Raw genomic sequence first — 23,298 nt, forward strand, 5'->3', positions numbered from 1 at the left:
GTGTTTAAAGAGTTGGGATCTGGGCAGCCCAGACCTTCAGTGAACAGTTGTAAGCGCACACTCATCTTTCAGGCATTTCCACAGTTTTAACTTAGTTCAAATTCTTGTCAGACCAGTTTCTCTCTCTTCAGAAAGTTGAGTAGTTGGTGGTCCCAGATCCCTGGCTTGGTGCCCTCTGCCAAGGATGACTTTGAACTTCTGATCCTCCTGCCACTACCTCCAGAGTGTTAGGATTGGTATGGGCCTACCAAGCCCAGTTTATGTGATGCTGGGAGATGGAATTCTGGCCTTTGTCTGTGTGGTATAAGCACTGCATTTCCAGTATCAAAATGAACCTGCTTATTAAAAAAAAAAAAAAAAGAAGACAGCTGATGAGATGGCCTGTTGATACCTATTTACTCTGCATGGTTAGAAGCATTACGAGAGATGGGAGTGCAAAATGTGGTTTCAGAAGTGTTCTCTCAGTGAGAGGATTTGTAATGCATTATTTGATTGTATGTGTGTTCTCATCTCAGCACTCCACACCCCCAAGTGCTTATGGGTCAGTCAAACCCTACACCAACTTTGACGCAGAGAGAGACGCCCTGAACATCGAGACGGCTGTCAAGACCAAAGGTAGGCCACCCACTCGTCATCTTCTCATGAGCGCGGCCTCACAACCACCTGGGGTTCCAGCTCCAGAGTCTAGGATGCTCTCTTCAGGCACCATATTCTTGTGTGTGAGCATGCGAGCACACAAATCCATATGGTCCACTTTCCTAAAACAACTCCTCTTTCACATTTGGGCATGCCTAGATTCTTGTGGTTTCTCCACATGCTTTTGCAGAAAACACCCCGAAGTTAATCATCAACTCACTTGACAAAGATGGTGTCTCTTACAAGCTTAGCACAAAGGGTGCTTTTTATCCCTGCGTGAGAAAGCTCTCAGCCTACTGGAATATAAAGACTGCACAGATGAACTCTGGCCGCAGCTGAAACTCGCATGCTAATAAAAACACTTCCAGACCTTCCCCGAGTCAGCAGAAAGATACGGTAGTTGCCAAGCAAAGAAAAGTCCTGAGGGTCGAGACATGACTCCCACATTTCTGTGTGGGCAGGAGTGGCTGACACCACCACCACCACCATCCTCAGTCTTCACCAGTATTTATTAGGTGTTCATCATGGGCAGGTATTACATTGAGCCGCTCTGAAGCTTCCGGCTCAGTTGACCTTCAGGTTGATTTCGGCTGTCATGTTGTGCCATTCCCTATTTGCATATGACACGGCTGAGGGTTAGTTAACATGCCTCACGTGTCTTGACTGTGGTTCCTACATAGATTTGAACATAGTTCTGCCCGTCCCCAGCCTGTGTCACAGCACCCAGCTGTTAGGAGTAGATCATTCCTTTGTCTTGACTTAGACCATTTCCAGGCATGAAAACCAGCGAGCAGTCTGATCCTGTTGTCATCGGATACTTGTCACAGTTGTTGTCCAGCATTAGCAAGGGCACCTGTTTCCTGTTTCTTTTATCCCATCCAAGCCCCAGCATTAGTGCTCAGGGTTGCAGCTGGGACCCCTCTGTCATTTGCTTTTTGTGCCCAGTGGTTTTTGTGACTAACAGTTTTCTTAAGTTTGTTGCTCTTTACAGTAAAATATTTAACATGTATTATTTTAAGTGTGTTTTGCAGATGTTTATCTATCAATATTGACAATTTAATGTGCTCATTTATTCACTCTAAGCTAGTCAGTTCTGCAGAAAATGGCAATAAAATAGACTATATTATATGTTATTATGACAGTTACATTTTTTTTTACTCAAAAAGAGAAAAAAAACAAAGGCTGGCATGGGTAGCTGAATTATGAAATTATGAATCATTGATTCTTGCTTTCAATATATTGTCTCTGTGTCTTCCAAATTTTCCATGATTGTTATGTATTGCCGGACAAGCTTATTAAAAACATGCCCCTGCTATTCTAGATAAGCCACACCACTTAGGTAATGAGCTGACAGGAATCTTGAGTGGTTAAAACATTCCGGAACACCTTCACCTCAGCAGCTTCATTAGGAACTAGCTCTATCCTGGCATCAAAGGAAACAGGCTAAACCTTGAGTGTTCACTGAGACACAAACCAGGGGCTGAAGGAAGGCTGCTGCTCCCTAGTAACCATACATCTTATGCAGGGGAGGTGGGCTGGGCTGGTAAGGTGAGCAGGCTAAAAAGCACAAGGAGGGGAGGTTCCAGGAGTCCACTGCCTGGAACTCAATAATTGGCATGAAACCCGAGGACTGGGCATGGGAGGAAGCTTGGTCTGAGGTCAGAGGATCTGGCTCTACCCAGTAACTCCTTTTCATCCCATCTTCCAGTACCTGTGAGAGCGCACCTTTGGACATTATGGTGGCTCCTTTTTTTTTTTTTTTTTTTTTTTTTTAAATGGGCTTCTCTGCTGCTTCTGTTGTTCTAACTACATCTCCTATTCCACACAGAGCTCTTCAGGCAGTGGTTCTCAACCTGTAGGCCTTGACCGCCCACAAGGGGTCGCATATCAGATATCCTGCATATCAGATATTTGCATTACAACGTATAACAGTAGCAAAGTTACAGTTATGAAGTATCAGCGAGATAACTTTATGGTTGGGGGTCACCACAACATGAGGAACTGCATTAAAGGGTCACAGCATTTGGAAGCTGAGAACCACTGCCAAGCAGATGGTGTCTCTACCTTTGCTACTCAAGGGGTGTGTGGCTTTTTCTCCCTAAGAGTTGTCAAGCATGGCTCTACTCCAATGCTCCTCCTTCCCCATCCCCCAGGCATGGTCTTGCAATGTAGCTCAGGCTAGCTTACTCTCTTGATCCTCCTCCTCCTGTCTCCTCATGACTAGGATTACAGCTTTGTAGAGACGATTACCGAATGACTCCTGTGTTCCCACTTCATGCCTCCATCATAGTTTTTGTCACACTGCTATATTCATTAACTTCTAGATCTGTCTCGTCTTAATGTGCTTTTATTTCTTAACCTTTTAAAAATGCCTAGGACCATGAGACAGCGTAAGGAGGTAAAACCCACATAGTATTCAGAAGATGCACAGGCCTTAGGGCACAGAGGGAGCACAGACGCATTTTCGGGATGGGCAGCAAAGATTCGTTACAGAGTTTGGGTGTTGCCCAGAAGAGTGAAGAGTCCCCAAGAGCTTTGATCCACATTCAGCAGATGAATTTAACTCACTCTCTTGATCCAGCCTTGTTTCTGGTCAGAGGGAGGTGGAATATGTCTTCCTTGCAATACCTGCACCCAGAGCGTGGTTGCCACGTGGTTACTCTCTGGCCTGAAGTAGACCGTGCAACACCTTACGTTAATTTGCGTCTAGTTAGAAGCTGAGTTCAGCCATGCAAAAGTAGTAATATTGCTTAATTAACAAGAGGTTTCTGAGGCTTGATCTGTAGGAGTCTCTTGGTCTAGATTGGCCTCGGGTTAAATATATACTCCAAGTGTTCAACACAGCTGGGGATGGTTTACCATATGGGTCCAAATAACTAGAAAGGAAAGTCAGCTAAATTAGAAAAGGATGAATCTCAACTCCATGAAATAGATGGTAATTAGCAGCAGCACGGCCCTGGAGTTAGCGCTGGTGCCAATGAATCGGAGCAGCTTTGGCGCCTGCAGAGGGGAGGGCCCGGAGTTGCTCTATTCTCGCCAGTTTTGATTTGAGCAGTGTTTGTGTTCTCCGGAAGGGTGAGGCCCCTCCTCCCCCCTCCTCACGAGCAAGCCCAACTATAGAAGTGAGTTTCTGCACTTCTTTCCTCTTAAGTTTGAAAATAGAACCTCCTAAGATTCCCCAGCAAGGCTGCAAGGCCACTGTCCTATGCACTGGACGGTGAGGCAGGACAGGCCATTTTGGTTTCACTTGCGCACCTGGAGGTGGGTGCAAGCAGCCCCGTGCAGCAATCACGAGAGTGTACTGTCTGGAGGGCACCAGGGGATTGGGGTGGCAGGGAGAGGAAACCCTGCTGCTGTGGGGCATAGCCCTTGAGGAAGGCCTTCGTAACTCATTGGCCCGGGGCCATCTCATTCTGCTAGAGAGAACCCATCCGCTCTTCCCTTTGCAGAGGCCTCTCTCTTGGAGGTCAGGGTCACTCACTGCCGCGCCAGCCCTCATTTTACAGCTATTCCCAGAGACAGACAAGGCCCGGGAGGGGTCACAGCTGCAGCTGCTTTAAGTCCCCATGGCAGCTTACCCCTCTAAGGGTGCGGTCTGCATAGCAGTGTAGGTATCCAGGCGGCTATGAAACATGGGGGAGGGCCCCAGGGCTCTTTCATTGCTGGCATCAGCCTTCTTTGGCTACCTCTCCTCAGCCCTTTCTTCTTTGTAAGAACTGCCCTTTCTTTTCCACTGAGGAGATCCAAATACCAGTTTCGCCCAGGAACAGCCGAAGAAACTAGATTGTTATCTGGCTTGAGTGAAGGGTGAGTCTGCTGGTTTCTGTAGCAGCTGTTCAGGTTTTTCTTTCCTGTTCCACGAGGTCGTTGGAGTAGCAGGACATAAAAAGGTGCCCGCATTTCACATGTGTTACTCTCCTTCTGATTGGATTTACTTTTCCATGTTTTCCTGCTGGTACTACATGGAATTTTAGAAACACACTAGATTATTCTCTAAGAATTAGAAGAGAGTTTTTTGTTTGTTTTTAAGTGAGTCTCTTGTATTTCAGAACTTGCTATATATCCAAGGATGACTTTAAGTTTCTAGTCCTGGTTTCTACCTCCCAAGTGCTAGGATTACAGGTATGCACCCTGACACCCAGGGTGTGGTGCTACTTCCAAACTCAGGACTTCGTGCATGTAGACTAGCCTTCTACCTACTGAGCTCTGTCCCCAGCTCTGGGCTCCAGATTATGAATGCATCTCATGTTGATAGGCCCTAGGTCCTTTCTAAGAAACTTAGCCGAGGAGACATCAGAACAGAATGGGAACAGAAGTTTGAACTCTGGGCTAAAGACCTTCTTGGGTACTTAGCTGAGCAAGGCTATCCTTGAACTGGGTCCATGTCCCTCAGCTATACAACCTCTGTCAGAAGCTTCATGCTCCTCAGCGCCTACCCTGTGCATACAATACAATTTCTCTCCCAGCACTCTGAGCTTCTATAGTTTACACTGAAACTGAACAGTTAGTCTCATGGGAGCGATTAGCAAACATGGGCCTGTCCTCTCTCTGCCCTGTATTTTCATAGGCCAATAATTGAATCCAGGCAGGGGCTGGGTCAGCGGCAGAGAGGCCGAGGGAAGGACTTGCCTCCTATCATTCGTTCAGTCTTTCTGTGTTCTAGAAGAGTAAATGTCAACAGTGGTCCCTGTTTTACATATGTGAAAGCCGGGTGTGGAGACAGAAGCATTATGCCCCAACTCAGGTCACACAGTCCTGAGTTCCAGCCTCTGCTGCTGCCTTTGCAGAGGCCTCCTGTCAAAGTACACCCCCCCTACACACACACAAAACAAAAAAAGCAATTAAGGGGGAGAAGCTTTATTCTGGCTCACAAACGGAGCACATAGTTCGCCATGGTGAGGAAGGTATGGCAGCGGGAGTGTAGGGTAGCTTCACTAGCATCCACAGCTGCGAAGCAGGAAGAGGTGAGCGCTGGCGCTCAGCTGGCTCTCTCCGTGCTACACAGCCCAGGCCTACAGGATGCTCCTGCCCACAGTGGCCATGGGCCTCCCATCTCAGTCAGCCCTCTCTCAGCCGTCCTTCACAGTCATGCCTAGACATTTGTCTCCTGGGTGATTTTAGATCTTGTCAGGTTGGTAATATTAACTGTCATGGTAACCGTGGGTCCCTGGCCCAGTCCTCTGTTGGGCATACTTCAGACACTATCGTAATGACAGATGGTTTCTTCTAAGCCCAAAATACCAAGATATCGGGCAACCCGAGCTGTAGTCCCAACGCCCCCCCCCTCCCAAACAGATAAGGCAAATTTCCTTTCCCTTCCAACCAGACAGCTCCCGCCCTGAGGCCTCTTGAGCCCTCCTCAGACAAATGAAATCCACTCTCTGTGCAGTCAGCATGTCTCTCTGCCGCTGTGAGTCAGCATCCTGTTCCAAACGGTTCTTGGTTCCTTGCCACGGACAGTGGAGACACGCACTTTCCGTGGAATGCTGGAGTACAGAGCAGACTTGGAATTTCAACCCACAGAGAGGAGGAGGGCTGGGGGCCAGCTTTGGGGGTTTGGATTCAGCCAACACTTGAAACTTTTTAGTTCTTGAAAAAGGTGGTGGGTGGTTGAAAAGACCCAGACACCCCCCCCCCTCTCCAGTCACCCGCTGGAGCCCAGCTGTCAGCCATGCCTTCTTAGAGCTGTTAATTAGCAAAGCCCTTCTTCAGGTGGCTGGAACTTACAACAATGGCTGACCACTCCCATGTTCTTAGTTGGAAAGTTGAGAATATGTGGACAATTAGATCTAGCTAACCATTTCCATCCAAGGAAAATGTACTTAACCTTGAGCCTGTAGCCATGTGCTATCTTCTCACCCAGAGCCAAATGTATGCATCTTTTTCAGCCATATGCAGCTTCAACTTCAGTAGGGTTTCTGTCTCTTTGATAAAGTTTTAAAAGATCACCTGAGCGGGGCTCAAAGATCACCTGAGTGGGGCTCAGTGGTTAAGAAAGCTTACTGCCCTTGCAGAGGACCCAAGTTTGGTTCCTGATACCCCCGTCAAGCTGTTCACAACTCCTGCTCTGGCTGCTGGAGCTCCAAAAGCTTTCATCTAGCCCACCATTTCTTCTAGATTCCAGACTCTTTTCCCAAGCCCGATCCTTCCTGGTGTGAAGTGAGACCTTTGAAAGAACCCGTTCCAGGGACATGCAGCCTTTTTCTCTAGGCTTCTGGAACTCAACCTTGAGAAAGCACCTGGCCGTCAGTATTGATTGCAGTGACCACCTAGGTGGCTGAGTTTGGGCCACCTCCATTGATCTCTGCAGCTTTAACCCATGCTGAATGGTTTCTCACAGGAATAAACTGTTTCACCCACTGGGGCATCAGGTCAAGGAGAAGCAACGGTGGTCTAACGATAATATCATCCATGGATAGTCCAGTGTCTCAGCAAGGCTATGCCTTACGTGCCTTGAGCTAGATTTGTGGCCTTCTTGAGGTCAGCTTGAGACACACAGGCAATGTGTCCTGTGACACAGCAGTGATTCAGATGAGGGTTCAGGGTCTGGGGCTGCCCACTTATTGACAGTCTCCATTCAGTTTCCCTTCAGTGACTGGTATTAGCATGGGTATTCACTTGCAGAGTGCCAGCAGGTTAGACCCTGCATCTCAGCAGTCTGCTTGCTTGGTAAATAATGTAGGAAAGATATCCTTCTATTCCTTTGGACTGTGGCTGGTGCTGCCTCCTAGATGAGGCCCATGCCCCTTCCAGGGGGTTCCCGAAGAGTAGACTGAACTCCAGTTCAGCTAACTGGATCTAGGGCCGCTGAAACAAATGTGGGATACTCTTGTGTTGGCTGGAAGCTGGGGGTCATAGTTTGTGCTTGAAAGCCTTGCTGTATGACTTAGGCTGACTCCAAACCTGCAATTCTCCTGCATCAGCCTCCTAAGTGTGAGGTTATAGATCCTGCTCAGTGTCTTCTGAACCATGGTGACTGGTTGATTCTAGTTCAAGGACTGGGCAGTTGCCACCATCTATTCCAACCTTTCCCCTCCCCCCTTTATGGCCTTCATGATGAATTTTTCTAGTCACCTCACCCTCAGATAATCACTGATAAGACTTTGATAAATATGATTCCAGATACAGTCTCTCACACAGATACATATTCTCTTTTGTTGTTGCTGGGGTTTTTTGTTTTTTGTTTTTTGGTTTTTTTGTTTTTTTTTTTTTTGGTTTTAGAGACAAGGTTACCTCTCTGTTGCCCTGGTTGTCTTGGAACTCACTCTATAGACCAGGTTGTCCTCAGCCTCACAGAGATCTGTCTGCCTCTGCCTCCCAAGTGCTGGGATTAAAGACATGCACCACCACCACCCAGCCCTAAAAGAGTATTCAATCAGCCCCTTATGGGACATACAAGGGTGACATTAGCATCTGCAGAGCCTACCCAGGGTCTAGCAATAGGGCTTCTTTACACTCACTACTCTAAAATCTAAGTTATAGGCATTTGTGAATGTGTCAGTATGTTTATTGGTGTGATGTCACTTTAAAATGAGTATATAAAAATGTTAAACCATCTTTATTCTTATGCCCAGAAATCCTAACTTTCTAAATGCGCGTGAAGTATCTCTTTTCATTGTTTTGGCCTCAAACATCACTCCTCTGTGCTCTTACTGCTTCGATGCTTCTGACTGTAAGACACGCTGTGTGCACTCTGTAAGTGACCTTGTGTGCTCAGAGACTCCAGAATTACCTTCCCAGTTACGGCAAAGTCTTTCTATTTTATTAAACACAGTTCATAGTCGGGCAGGAGAAAGCCCTCTCGCCACCTGAATCCTCAAAGCAGAGCTCTCCCGAGTTAAATGACATGTGAGGAATAATTCTGAGAGAAAATGGGAAACTTTCAGACACTACTAGGCCTCGCTTATCTTTGTATATACACATGTTCCAATTAAAATGGGCACTGAAACATTTGGGTGGCACTTCAAAACTCCCAATTTAGATTTAATTTAGATTAAAACACTTACTCTTTTTTAATACAGTTGTAAAATTGATTATTAAAGTCACCTATTGAAGATTGAAAGCACAGGATGTGTATTTTCCTTGTGAGACAATCTCGTCTTCAATAAGTGTGGTTCTATTAATCAATTAGCTATTAAAACATAACTGCCATATTAAGCCTGACTCATTTGTCATGACAGCTGGTATGATTATAAAAATTACACCTAGCCATTTATACAGCCGTAATCTTGCAATAAATATAAATAATTGTCTTTATTAATTCATTCTGAAGTTTCTGCCTATTAATTCTCCAGTTAACTGGCATTTTGAGGACCTTCCGTTAAACTCCTCTGAAGTCTTTATTATTCGTTCTGTCTGACTACCAGCATTCCACACACATGCACCTTCCACTGTTGATTTTGGAAACCAGTTCATGAATAAAATAGCTTTTTAAGTGCAATCTTTGAAGGGTTGAGGCTGGAGGTCTAAGGCTTTCTGGGAAAGAGGGAAATGAGGGTGTCTGTGTTGGGTTGGGAAGAGGGAAGAGCTGGCTGTGACAGCCTATTGTTGAATTTGGAAAAGAATATATGGATGTAAAGTCTCAGAGTGTGTGGTGGGGTAACTGTTCACAACCTCGTTCTCCACAGGAGTGGACGAGGTCACCATCGTCAACATCCTGACGAACCGCAGCAATGCGCAGAGGCAGGACATTGCTTTCGCCTATCAGAGAAGGACCAAAAAGGTACTGGGATCTTAGGGTGGAGGGCAGGCCTTGCCGAACCGATGTGCTCAGATATTGCCTGTTCATTAATAAGTGTGTGTGTCCGTCCCTTGTTTATGTTGACCTGCATTCCCCAAGGTGGCAGGCCCTGAAGCATCCTTGTGATTCAGTGCTGGGGAGTCTAAACAGGAGGATTCCTGGGCCCCCTGGACAACCAGACTTGCTAATTCAGAGAGCTCTGAGTCTTCGCCTCCCATCTTGTCACGGAAATGTTGGCGTTAGAGATGTGTGCTACCACATCTGGCCTTCTTACATCTAGCATCCATTACCTGCTGAGCCATTCCCCAACCCCTGTCCAACAGTACTTTTTCTTTTTGTGAGTTGTGGCCCTTCTTTCACGGAAAAGAGCCTTCTGGAACCCTTGAATGCCCAAGGTTCCCTCTTATGTCCTTGTGAGAGTTGCTACTCACACATGTGGGAGCTGGAAGATAAAGGCAACACCCGGAGCATGTGAGCTCTGGAACAGGCCACGGCATGCACCCCTCATTATGTGCTTCCGTGTGTTGGGTACTGTGCTCAGTACTTTAGAGGGAGCAGCTTGCCTCCTCTGATGGCTTCTCATGCTTCTCCATCAGATGTTTTGAACTTAGTTTTAGGATAGTTTCCTCCACTGGGCAAGAATCCTAACAGGTTCTTTTCCCTTGCCCCGAGGGGCTTCGGAGACAGCTTAGTTGGTAAAGCGCTTGTCACACAAGCGTGAGGACCTGGGTTCAATCCCCAGCGTCCATGTAAAACAAGCTAAGTCGGTGTGAGCGCAGCGCTGGCGAGTCTAAACAGGCGGATTCCAGATTCCCAGGCTCTCAGTTCAGTGAGAGACCCTGTCTCAAAAATTAGATGGAGCTCAATTGAGGAAAGAAGCAAACATCAACCTCTACATGTAAACACATGTATGCACATGAACATATATACCCCCCACACACGTTTTCTTTCTTCAAATTGTTGCAGGCTTGGGCTTGCCTGAAGCTTGCCTGAAGTCCACCTTGCTATCCTCAGCAGCCTCCCTATTTAGGGAGTGTTTGTGGTTTTTTTTTTTTTTCCTTTGCTGGTCTACTGGTGGTTAAAAGCAGCCCCCCCCCCATTTCTTCACCTTGTTTTGACACAGCTGTAGGAAATTTTATTTTTAAGGATGTGCTACTTAGTTTTTAACTTTTTGATATTAAAAGCTCTCAATTTATTCTCGGACGGGGCCATCAGGGTGGTTTCATCCAGCTCCCGACTGACTGGAGGCTTCCAGCCCCAGTGGAGGGGACCTGAAAGGATGCCGGGAGAGACTCTGTGTTCCTGGAGGTGACGTGACCACCAGGTCCTGGGAGTTACAGGTCAAGCCTGGCTGTAGCTCCCTGCTCCTTGCTCTGAAGTGGTTGGAAAGGACATAAATGGGAAAGCAGCTGGCTCCCTTCATCCCATGTGCATTAAAATCCTTTCTTCTCTAGACTTGTATTAATCTTCCTCAGGGAGGCACAGAAGGGAGGGTTTTATGTCTCTAGCTTTCCCAGAGGATCTGAGAGCTGGGAGAGCCAAGTTCCTGTGGGAACAGGAGGAGCAGCACTTTGGACAGTAGGGTACAACTGCTCATTCAGCGTGGTCTCAGAACTGGGCATGCATACAAACAGAGCGTGATTCCACGTTAGATAGCTGGAGAGCACAGAGCCTTCATAGCCTGTTGGAGTAAAGATATTATCAGAGTTTCGAGAAGGGTCAACAGATACACATATGGCCATGTGCTAGGGACAGTCTGCTGCCCTGATGACTCTTGATGGCCCAGGATGATTGCCACAGAGAGACGCTACAATTGCTTGAGGTAATTTCTGAAGGACAGGTCCTAGCAGGTGCATTGGTTGTCAAGATGTAGCCTAGAGCCGTGATTTTCAATCTGTGGGTCTGACTCCTTTGGGGGGGGGGTCTTTTCACAGGGGTCACCTAAGACCATTGGGAAAACACAGATATTTATATTATGATTCACAACAGTAGCAAAGTTACAATTATGAAGTAGCAACAAAAATAATTTTGTGGTTGGGGCCAGCACAACATGAGAAACTGCGTGCGTTAAAGGATTGCAGCATCAGGAAGGTTGAGTACCACTGATCTGGAGGGATACAGACCGACCCTGCCCGGGCAGTGAGCTGCAGATCCTAGTGCAGCTAGTAAAAGCAGGCCTCGAGGAGGAAGGAAATCTGGGTTTTATGCTTCACACAATTCAAACCAGTGCTAAACGTGAGGTCTCTCTATGTGGAGAACGACTGTTCTTTTGTTAATCCCTTCTGGGGGTGTTTTTTTGACCCAAGTCCTAGATTGGACATTCTGAGCCATGGAAGTCAAAGTGGAAAAATCCAGTAGGTGCCCAGAATGTCCTTTGAGGTTAGAGCAGAGATGGTGGTGGGGAGTGTGAAGGGTGGACAGACTAAGCTGGAAATCACTTAACCTCAGGGTTCCAATTTGGAAAGCTGGTGTTATAATTGGGATGTGTTGTTTTGGAAAGATTCTCCTACATCTCATGCCTGTTTCGGACATCAGAAGCCAGAGAAAGAAGGTGAATGGGCTGTTCTGAGTGCTTCTTCAGGGTCACATCAGTGCTGACATTTGTGACACCTGTGAGCTCTAGAAGAGCGTCTCTAAAGCAGATTGCATGTCGCCTTTCCAGGCAGGGACAGCTGGATCCTAGAAATGATCAGCCAGCTAGCCTACAGGTCCAATGAAAGACCCTTTCTCAAACAGAAATTGGGAGAGAACCTGAGGAATGATACCTAAGTTTGTCCTTGTGTCCTTTACACACGTGCATTTTCACACATGCCCACACGTGCACATAACACACACACACACACACACACACACACACACACACGAGAAACAATTGCAGCTCAGTTCAACTGTAGCCCAGTCCCAGTCCCTACCCATGGCTGGTATGAGTCCAGTCATGGAGGAAACGTCTTTAAGAGCTACCCTGAATTAAAGACATCTGTCTATTGCATACGTGAGTGCTGCCTTAGACCTCTGACTTTATTAAAACCATGTATTCACAATGTTAGGAGCCTCCCCGAAGAAATATATTCACCAGGAAGCCAAAAGGGGGCTCTGAGGGACTAGAGTCCACATCTTATTCATTGGGGCCACCCTGATTTGGAGGAGGCGATGGCTCGTTGTGAGGGGCGATGCTTTGCACAGGGAAGGTTCGGCATCACTCCCAGCCCTGCTAGAGGCGTCTACCTCCTTCCTCAGGATACGTAGAGGCCCCACCGTAGATGCCTTCCTTGGGATCTCAGAAGGACTGAGGAGGACTCTGGAGGACTCCCTTGTTCTACCTCACTTCATTTTTATCTTTACTTTGACCTTGAAAAGTGCCCTGTCTCCCACAGGGTGTCCCTGCTGTAACCCGAAGTTCCACTCTTAGTTCTCTCTCTCTCTCTCTCTCTCTCTCTCTCTCTCTCTCTCTCTCTCTGGGAAGTATGCTACACTGCTTTCTGTCTAGTGGCCAGCCTGGATGTTAATGGGTGTAGTTAGCATGTGGTTCCTGCCCTCCTGTGGGATGAAGGGAATGGAAAGGAGGAAGCTCTCCCCAGACCACAGACCAGTCAAAGACTCACAGCCTGCCCTTTAGACAGAGCCATCTCATTTCCGACTCACTGGTTTTAGAGTGGATATTGGTCACAAGTGTGGCTCTTAACACATCTCCATTTTTGCAGGAGCTACCGTCAGCGCTGAAGTCAGCCTTATCTGGCCACCTGGAGACGGTGATTTTGGGCCTATTGAAGACACCTGCCCAGTACGATGCTTCTGAACTGAAAGCTTCCATGAAGGTAAACACATGTGGGATGTCATCTGTCAGCCTGCCCATTAATGTTTGGGAATTACAGCCTTTTGAGTGTAATTAGGTGATTGTCAGTTGTGTTGAATTCTTATTTGAAGTCATTTCCATCCCCCCCCCCCCAACCAATGCTATAAGTTGTCAGGATTTGAACCAAAAATATTTCAATCTCTCCCTTTAAAGACTGCAAAGAAATTTCCTGATGCTGAGAAGCCAGTTAGCAGCTGCTCAGTCTCGGCACCTGGGCGATTGGAATGCCTTTTGGGAAAACTGCTTCCCTGATTACACTTCCTCTTTAAGGAGGATATGTGTGGTCTTAAGGAGAAAGAGAAACAGCTTTTGTTCAGCAAAGCTTGCAGATTCCGCCCATGCCCTCCTGGCTGCTGCTTTCTCAGACTCTCCTCACCCCACTCCCCATCCAGTCCTGGGCCAAATTTCTGATCTGGTTCAAAAATCAGCAGTGTAGTGCAGGTGGGGCCGACTGCAGGTTGGAAATGGCACCTGGATTCGATGGGACGTTTCCTCAAGACATGATACGGCTATCTAAGTTTTGATTTTACAGGGTTATTTTGAACATGGGATTTGAGGTTAAATTAGCAAATTCTAGCTTAGAAGCACCTTTGGATTTTGTGGCCAGCTAAGCTACACAATATTACTTAAATGCAAGAGATAAAGAAATGTCCGGACGCGGCAAAGCTCAGAGCCACTTTTCTGTGTGCTTGTGGCACGTTGGCCAATCGGATGCTGCCCTCTGCTGGTGCAGGTTGGTAAGGCATCTGCAGTTAGGAGAAGCCGTGTGTCACACACAACACAGGCTGTCACCCTTTCTCCAGAACACACTGGGAATGAGTGTGTTCCCCTTCACGCACAGGGTGTCACCACAGCCACTGCGGGACCTGTTAGACCTCTGTTTCTTTAGTTCTTCAGCGTAGTTCAAACGGCACTGGGTGTATTGGGGCAGGCTTGTGTCGAGTGTCCTAGGCAGGCTGTACTGCAGGGGAGATAGCAAGAAGACTGGTGCCGGGTCAAAGTAGGAATGGGGTGCAGGCTAATAACCCCACTCCAGAGGTGGAAGCAGGGGGGATGGAAATTCAGACTTCTTTGGCCACATGAGACCTTGTCTAAAAAAGAAAGAAGAAGTAAAGGAAGGAAAGAAGAAAGAAAGAGAGAAAAAAGAAAGGAAGGAAGAAGGGAAGGAAAGAAGAAAGAAAGAAAGAAAGAAAGAAAGAAAGAAAGAAAGAAAGAAAGAAAGAAAGAAAGAAAGAAAGGAAGGAAGGAAGGAAGGAAGGAAGGAAGGAAGGAAGGAAGGAAAAAGAAAGAAAGAAAGGAAGGAAGAAAGAAAGGAAAGAAAAAAGAAAGAAGGAAGAAAGAAAAGAAGAAAGAAAGAAAGAAAAAGAATAAAAGTAGTTTCATGTCAACACAGCTTGATGACGGAAACATACTGGAGATTAGCACCACTGGGGCCATGTGTGAGCCAATTTTTTTTCCTGGGTTTCTTTAACTATCAACATTTAGATCGGTTCATCTTATTTTTGTGAGGAATCTACTTAGCTGTGATTCAAGTGATTTCACTGGTATCTATTATTAGGTATTATTGACTTGAAGCAGGCCTGTGTGAGCTGCCAGTCACTCCACTAATCTTGAGGAACTGAACCCAGCGAAAGGTGCTTTAACTGTGCCATCTTTGACCTGACGCCAGCTCTTCCATTAGCTATCACGGTTGGGTGACCCTTCTGAAATACACAAATCTTGAGGCGATGTTAACAAAAATGATGCCTTCTTAAAAAAAAAAAAAAATCGGTTTTCACTTCGGACAACACCAGTGGCAGTGTCTTGCTGCATGTCACAGGAGAAGTCGCTTTTGTGATAAGAATCGTGGGGAAGCTGTGGAAGGCTTGGGGAAATTTTAGAAATTGCCAAGGTCACCTTTGAAAGCAGAGATAAGACCCTATTAGAATTGTCGGCTCTGCGGGTGATGGAAGGAGGGCTGGTGTGCTCCTCTCACTTTCCTCCGGGCACAGAACTTAGTGCCGCCCTACATCTCTGTCACCTTTGAAGAAAACTGCCTCTCTCTGGAGATATTCTAAGATGCTCCATGGTCCTCTCAGAACACCCCTTCAGAGACTCAGAGTGCTGCAACAGGGGAAGAATTGGGGAGGGGCTGTTGGAACCTGTGAAAAATCATGGTTAAAAATCTCTGCGAGAAGAGTACGAGATTAGATTAAGACTAAAATTCAAAATTAACCGTTAACCCGGGGCTTAGCTTAGATTATGCAAGGCACATTTTTAAAGGGGCATATACACTCTAATAAGTTTAATTAATAGCTGACACACTTTTCATGTGGATAAGTCTCTTTCTTATTGTATTAACACCTTATAATTGATTTACATTTTAAACAGTTGTAATTCTACTTAGTTCAAAGTGGTACCTCTCTATTCTCGTACTGGAGGACCCTGGTTATTAAGTCTCGACTTTGATCAGGAAGCCAGCTTTGAAATACATGTTTCACTGAGTCGTTTCAAGCTCTCCAGCATGCTCAAAAGTGTACATATCCAACCCGAATATCTCACTCTTTAAACTCTCACTTCCTAATAAAGTGCTGGCATCTAGGCTTATTTGGCACTTTTGTTATTTCCTTTTCCTTCACTAAAATACTTCCAAAGTGCAGAGTAATCAAGCAAAAATGGAAGTAGCAGGATGCATTTTTTTCTTTAGACATTAAGCCATTTTTGAGTTTCAAAGAAGAGAGGCTAATTTTTATCCCAACAGCACCTTTCTCTGCTAAGTAGGTGCTCTAATCTCCAGCAGCTGCCTGACAGTGGCCACATACCATTTCTTATGCGATGAAGACAACTATTTCCTGTGTATTAAAAGAGCGGGTGTCAGTGGTAGAAACTAACCAGACAAACAGCAGGCAGGAGTCCCGCAGCCTCCTCCAGCACTGAGAGATAGTCTAAGGCTGTCTCTTCTCAGTCACTTTTTAAACGTAGTTGAACAGAGACCTGCCACTTATACCATCTTGGGATGTGGCGATGTGACCAAAAAACCAGCCTTATTTAGTGCTTAAGGAGCAGAGCACAGGCTCCTCGGGAGGGCTTTAGCAAGGAGAGAGAAGGGAGCTTTGTGCTTGCAGTGATGGAGGCCAGTGGGGTAGGCTAAGGGGAGGAAGGCTGCTCACGTCTGGGCCTCTTGCTTCGCAGGGCCTGGGGACTGATGAGGACTCCCTCATCGAGATCATCTGCTCAAGAACCAACCAGGAGCTGCAGGAGATTAACAGAGTGTATAAGGAAAGTGAGTGGCCTGTTCTTGACATCCATCCTTTCAGCCCAGATACTTTGCCCTTTGTGATCATGAGTGAGTGTGCATGCGTGCTTGCGTGTGTGTGTGTGTGTGTGTGTGTGTGTGTGTGTGTGTGTGTGAATGCCATGCATGAGTATGAAGATAAGGGTCAACCTCAGGTATTATTTTCAGGAGCCATCCACCTTCTTTTTCGACAAGCCTTTCGCTAAACCTGGAGCTCACCGATTAGGCTAGGCTGGCTGGCCAGCGAGATCCAGGGGTGCCCCGGTGTCTGCCTCCCCGCCGCTGGGATTACAAGCACACAGTTGCCACGTTATGTAAACTTAGAGAAGTCCGAGGACAGCCCCCAAAGCAGCTGATGCTATCCTGCTACTGTCAGGGGTCCAGAGGATAGAACTCAGGTCATCAGGTGTGGCCGGCCCTTTTAACACTGAGCCACCTCACCAGCCTGGGAAACGGTATGTTAATTAGAAAAGAGGTGGCTGATTAAGGAGGGCCCTAGCACTTCCGGTTGGATTTAGACCTGTCTGTCTGTTGGCACTGACGCTCACCCCAGCTCTGATCTCGTGGGAGTGAACATTCCTCTAGAGACTTCATCCTCAGTTGGCGACTCAGGAATAGGGCTCTTTCCACACTAACACAACAGTGCCTACTTTTTGAAGCCTGGTAGGTGACAGATAGTTGGGGTGGATTGCATATACCAGCGGGAAACATCAAGCCAGATGCGTTGTCTCCTCAGTGTACAAGACAGATCTGGAGAAGGACATCATTTCTGACACATCTGGCGACTTCCGAAAGCTGATGGTTGCCCTTGCAAAGGTTGGTCTCTCTCTCTCTTTCCTCTCCCCCCTCCTTTGCTTTCTTCCTCGGCAGGCACAGCTCCTTCTCTACTGGGGAGGGAATTAACTAAATCCGTTGCATTCCTGTCGCTGCAGAGTTGTCATATTTGTTAATAGGATTTCTTATCCTGCAGAACCGTGTGGACAACTGGACTCTGGGGCTGGGGTGGGAGGTGGGCAGCTCCCAAGTTCTGGCCTGGATTTCTGTGCTAACCTGCACTGAGTGACTTTAAGGAAGGTCACATTGCCTCTATCTGTGGCCACACCATACCCATTAAAGTGACCTTATTTCTTCTACCTTTTACTTTGTGTGTGTGTGTGTACAAATGTTGCCTTCATATTCCTTTGGAATGTGTGTAGGTCTTTGTGGGCTCTTTCGCTAATGTTAGCACATTAAGGTGTGTCTCCCAGGAATCTAGTTCTGGCTCCCTGGCACCTGGACGCCTGCCTGTCAAGGGAAGGGGACTCTTCTCTCAGGGAGCCCTGTGGCAAATGACTGAGGCTTGCGCTGCAGCCTGGCTCACCTTCACCTCCATGACTCTCCTGTCTTCATTTGCCCCTCTCTGGGCACCACAGTCTCGGGGTCTTTTTAGAATCCACTGGCATCATTTTGCTTCTTTGACTAAAACCCATTGCCGCTGCACCCTTCCAGAAAGCCCCACCTCCCTCACCCGGGGCCCGTCAGTCCTCATCTTCATCACTGTGATTCTGTCCTTCTGCTCTGTGATCCCCCTGGGCGGCGTGTCACTCACCTGTAGGCCTGTTCCACTTTTGCCTGTCTCGTGCAGTGTCCCACCCCGCCACCATGCCACTGGCCCCCGAGGGTTTAGCTCAGGTCCCATCCTGTTATTCCTGACTGAGCTTCCTGTTTACTTCAAGAGTTTTCCCGTTGTTTGCACGTCACGTCGCCATGGCACTCTCAGCCGCCATGAGTGTCAGCACTATGCACAGTTTGAGGGAAGAGCCTTAAAGAGCTTCGGCTTCTCTGCGGTGTGGGTCAGGGAATCCTGTAAGATGCTTACTCAGTGCTGGGTACCCAGGGATGGCTAATGATGGTGAGACACAGTGCGCCCACTTCCTTCACTGACCGTTTTCTCTCTTCCTTGTCCTGGTGTAAATTAACATGTGAAAAATTGTAGGTGGTGTTTGTTTAGGAATGAAGCTATGGCTCACCTCAGTTGGAGGGGAAACACCTCAAGTTTCATAATGTACTAAGAGCTAGGTCTGACGGTCCCTCTTGTTCTTTCCCTGTAGGGCAGACGAGCAGAAGATGGTTCAGTCATTGACTACGAACTGATTGACCAAGATGCCCGGGTATGTGCCAAGCTTCTTGGCTGAAGTTTACATGGTGTGTGCATTTGCAGGGAAGGGGTGGGGGGGAAGCATTGTATCCCACACGACCATTTCTTTATATACAGCGAATAACCTCAGAGTAACATTTGTTATCGCTTTGATTGTCTGGGTAGGGATGGTGACTGGGTTGACCAGATGGTTCTGGCTCAAGGCCTTTCATTTGGTTGTAGACAAGTGGTTGGTTAGAGCTGCAATTACTGAGAGTGCGGCTGGGTCAAAGGGATCTTCCCTGTGTGGCTCATGTGTGACTTACTGCTGGCCAGAGATGTTGGTGTTCCTCCACATGGGCCTCCACCAGGACAACGTCCTAACAACATGGCGGCTGGCTTTCCTAGAGCGAGTGACCCCAGACGCCCTCGTGCTTTTATGGCCCAGTCCCAAATGTCATGCTGGCACTACTGTCATACTCTGATCATTAGAAGTGAGTCCATGGGTCCAGCCCACCTCACAGTCGTGGGAGAGGTATGGCTAAGTAATGTCCCTTACAAGGGAGTAATGGCACCTTTTAAGCCTCAACCCATCTGAGAAGATGAGGTTTGTTTCTACTTGCTGGGACCCAGACTTGTAATGCTGGAGTTAATTAGCCATGTGTACCCGGCTCCTGCTGGCTCATTCAGGCTTTGGTTGATTGGAAGTTAGGCCCTGACAGTAAGCTAGTGGAGAAGCTGGGCTAAACAGCGTAGGGACAACCAGGATAGCAAGGCTCTCTGCTCCACTCAGTGGGGACAGAGGAGGTGACAGAGGCCTGCCACTTCCTCGTAAACCTGATTTAGATAGCTGTGAGGTAGGTATGCCTCACCTAGAGGGTCAGCTGTTGGGTTATCTCAAAGCATGTCACAAACGCTGCAGACAAAATCAGGTGCCTCAGTCTTAAAATCCTATGTAGTTCTGGGTATGAGAGAACGATTTCTAATAAGTGCTAGAAGTGGGCTTTGTGCTCAGTGTGACCCCCAAGAAGCCCAGGAGTTGAAGCACGCCTACTCTAAGATGTTCTGTGTGGGCTGGCATGTTCACATGCTGCTCGGAATGGACTTTGGAGTAACGCTTGCTCAGGGTCGTGTGAGTAACTTCCCGGTTGGCTGCATCTCTCACAGGATCTCTATGATGCTGGGGTGAAGAGGAAAGGAACTGACGTTCCCAAGTGGATCAGCATCATGACTGAGCGCAGCGTGTGCCACCTCCAGAAAGGTGGGTGCTGTGGTGCCAGGGAGGCCTCAGTGCCCGGGGGCTCTCAGGTGGCACAGGTGAACAAGGCTCACTCTCTACGAGGCTCTCTGTTTCCTTTATCATTTGGCTGCCTTTCTCGTTCTGGAACCTCTGTCCCCAGATATGTTCTATATTTGGTGTGTTAGCTTGTTTCACCCCGTATGTGTGTGGAAGTGTACATGTGTGTGCATAGTTAAATGGGTGCACATATGTGTGGAGTGCGTGTAGGAGCCAGAGGTCAACCTCAGGTGTCACACCTTTCACCCTGGGTTTTTTGTTTGAGACTCATTGGCCTTGAGTTCAACAACTAGGCTAGGCAGGCTGGCCAGAGAGCCGCCATCTACCTGCCTAGGCCTTCTTAGCACTGGGATTGCAATCACATAACCCCAAACTTGGCTTTGTTTTTTTTTTCAACATGAGTTTCATTCTTCATGCTTGCAAGACAAGCATGTTGCCAACTGAGCCATCTCCCTAGCCCTGGCTTATTCCCCTTCTTGTTAGAGGAGCCTTTGCTCTTGCTGTGTCTGTTGAAGTAGAGGACATGACCTGCTGGCTCTGTACTGTTTCTCACGACATCCAGGTAGATGGGTTCCAGTTAGAGAGGATGATGATGGCCATGTTATGCGGCCTAGACAGAGCCATTAAGGACAGGAGCTAGATCTGGGTCCACTGGCAAGACAAGTACAAATCAGGTCTGGTCTGCCAGGGTAACCTCCAACCCCTGGATGGCATCTGTGATCACCTTTGCTTGTTGCTGGTTTTCTTTATTATTATTATTATTATTTAATTATGGTGTGTAATTACATAGGTCATCGGTACAGCTTTAACTAGCCCTTCTGATAGTGTTTATTGCTTTTCTTAGTGTTTGAAAGGTACAAGAGCTACAGCCCTTATGACATGCTGGAGAGCATCAAGAAGGAAGTCAAAGGAGACTTGGAAAACGCCTTCCTGAACCTGGGTAAGCAGGTGTGGCCCTTTATCCCTGGCAGGGAGGTCAGAGGCAGGAGGAGCCAGTGGCTAGCTCTTTACTGCCAGGCCACTTGGGAAGTGCGGCAGCTTTTCTGCATGCCGTGGGGGGTTTTAGGGTTGTAGGTTTAAAGATGTGAAACTGCGGATGGCCTTAAGTCAGCAGAGCTGAGAGTTGCTAGCTCCTAAGGCAGCTGGAGAGGAGAGGGCTGTGATGGGGACGCGCCACGGGGTCATCACTGACCTCCACCCCCCCCCTCATGATTGAAAATACCACAGTGGGCAGAACCTAGTGGCTCCCAGGAGTCTGAGTTTTCCTTATATCTACACCCTGCGTCTGTATGACAGGCCCATTCTGGTCAGTGTCTGAGGGCCAGGGCATCATCTTCCTCATTTCAAGAAAAGGCAAGCAGCCTCATTCTGACCTGTGTCTTCTTTCCACAGTCCAGTGCATACAGAACAAACCCCTGTACTTCGCTGACCGGCTGTATGACTCCATGAAGGTAAGGGCAGTTGGCCCGGAGGCCCCATTTTCACTAGGCGCCTCCTCTCTGGCTCAAACTGAATCTTCCTGACTAGTGCTCAGCAGGCTTCCTAATGCTGCAACCCTTTAATAACAGTTTCTCGTGTTGTGGTGACGCCAACCATGAAGTTGTTTGGTTGCCACTTCCTAACTGTACTTTGGCTACTGTTATGAATCGTAATGTAAATATCTGATATGCAGGGTATCTGATATGCAACCCCAAAGAGGTCTCAACCCATAGGTTGAGAACCTCTGGTTTAGAGGAAGTGTTCCTGCTAGCTAGCTGAAATTGTGTTTGTCAGGTGAGAAAGCCCCAATCCATCTTCCCTCAACCCTCTAAGTATGAGCGATGCAGCTCCAGAATGAAGTGGGAAAGGGTTAGGTGACAAAGGTGTCTGATTCCTGCCAAGGGTTTCAGCGATGGCCTCCTGTTATCCCTAGGATAAAAACAAACAGGATGAAAGAGACCGTCAGCAGGTACAATGCAACAGCTTTCCAGTTTCCTCCCTTAAGTCTTGGCGGGAAACCCTGGTTTACCTTCTTGATTATGAAGAGGCGCTCTGGGACCCTCAGCCAGCTTGCAGTCACACAGCAGAGCTAGAGCTGTGTGTTCTTCCTGCATGAAAGGCCCCAGACCAGCCCGTCTCCCATCCCTCACCCCGCCCTGAGTGTTCCACTTTTCAGGCCTCTGCTTTTCCTCTCTGGAGCACCTCCCTTCCCACACCACTCCTGGGGTTCCCTGCCACAGATAATTTCGTCTATGCAGACGGTTCCATGCATTCACACAGGATCATGGAAACGGCATGATTCTGCCTCTTAAGCGTCAGCAACCCTTTGTTGCACATACAAGCTTGCAGGCTGGCCTTTGTGAGCACAGAGCCGACTGGAGAGGTGGCTCAGCAGCGAAGAGCACAGATGGCCCCTGCAGAGGGCCTGAGTTTAGTTCCCAGCATCTACTTTGAGTCACGCATAGGCTCCTGAAGCTTCAGCTACAGGGGACCCGACGCCCTCTTCTGGCCTCTTTGTGCCCCTACATGTACAGATCCAGGGCATCTGACAGAGGGCCACCCCCCTGCCCCAACACATACAAGTTTAAAAAAAAATAGAAAATCAATCTTAAAACACACACACACACACACACACACACACACACACACACACCAGCCAGAAAAATGTAGTAAATGCTTTTTATAATGATAACACTGTCAAGGAAATTAACTCGGACCATCAATTTGACTTTCAGGGCAAGGGGACTCGAGACAAGGTCCTGATTAGGATTATGGTCTCTCGCAGTGAAGTGGACATGTTGAAGATCAGATCTGAATTCAAGAGGAAATATGGCAAGTCCCTGTACTACTATATCCAGGTAAGGCCTGTGGCACTGGGCTTGCTCCAGCAGGCATGGTGTGTGTGTGTCTGTGTGTGTGCGCGCGAGCGCGCAGGTGGCTGGAGAGAACAGTGGCAGAGTGGTGACCTTTCTGTTTTCCCATGTTGTGGAGAATAGACGCTGGGCACCACGAATCGGGGATTTCTATTGAAAGCAATCTCTGTGATTTGTCACGGGCTCTGGAGGTTCCCCAGCAGGATCACACGTTTCCCACATGTGTCACTTGACAGTGGTCATCACCCTGTCACCATCAGACTCGGTGACACTCTGAGACGCTTTGAAGCTCAAAGACATTTTGTGTTCTGTGATACTCCTGCTTCTCGAAGGTCGTCAGAAGGGCCTGACACTCACCACTCCCACCTCTTCAGTCAGCTTAGCGTCTGTGCCTTTTGGAAGGATGGAGTTTCCCAGGGTTCCCACTGTGCTCAGCTCCCACATTTGCTAAGCACTGAGCTAGCATCCACAGCTCTTTAAATCGTGTGTGTGTGTGTGTGTGTGTGTGTGTGTGTGTGTGTGTGTGTGTG

At 47.7% G+C, this 23,298-nt stretch overlaps 1 protein-coding gene across 1 annotated transcript; it reads left to right on the forward strand.

Annotated features, from left to right (window-relative positions):
- Positions 1-515: 515 nt before the first annotated feature.
- Anxa2 (annexin A2) lies at positions 516-22,753 on the forward strand (the record flags this gene model as incomplete). Its single annotated transcript, XM_055619252.1, is given in 10 exon segments — positions 516-615; positions 9,264-9,358; positions 13,078-13,191; positions 16,401-16,491; positions 17,240-17,319; positions 18,594-18,653; positions 19,787-19,880; positions 20,761-20,856; positions 21,309-21,367; positions 22,631-22,753. Coding segments are annotated over 10 exon segments (912 nt in total), but the record flags the coding sequence as incomplete, so codon positions are not given.
- Positions 22,754-23,298: the final 545 nt, after the last annotated feature.

This window comes from Psammomys obesus, unplaced genomic scaffold, assembly GCF_907164565.1.
Source record: "Psammomys obesus unplaced genomic scaffold, mPsaObe1.curated_primary_1811, whole genome shotgun sequence".
Taxonomy (NCBI): Eukaryota; Metazoa; Chordata; class Mammalia; order Rodentia; family Muridae; genus Psammomys; species Psammomys obesus.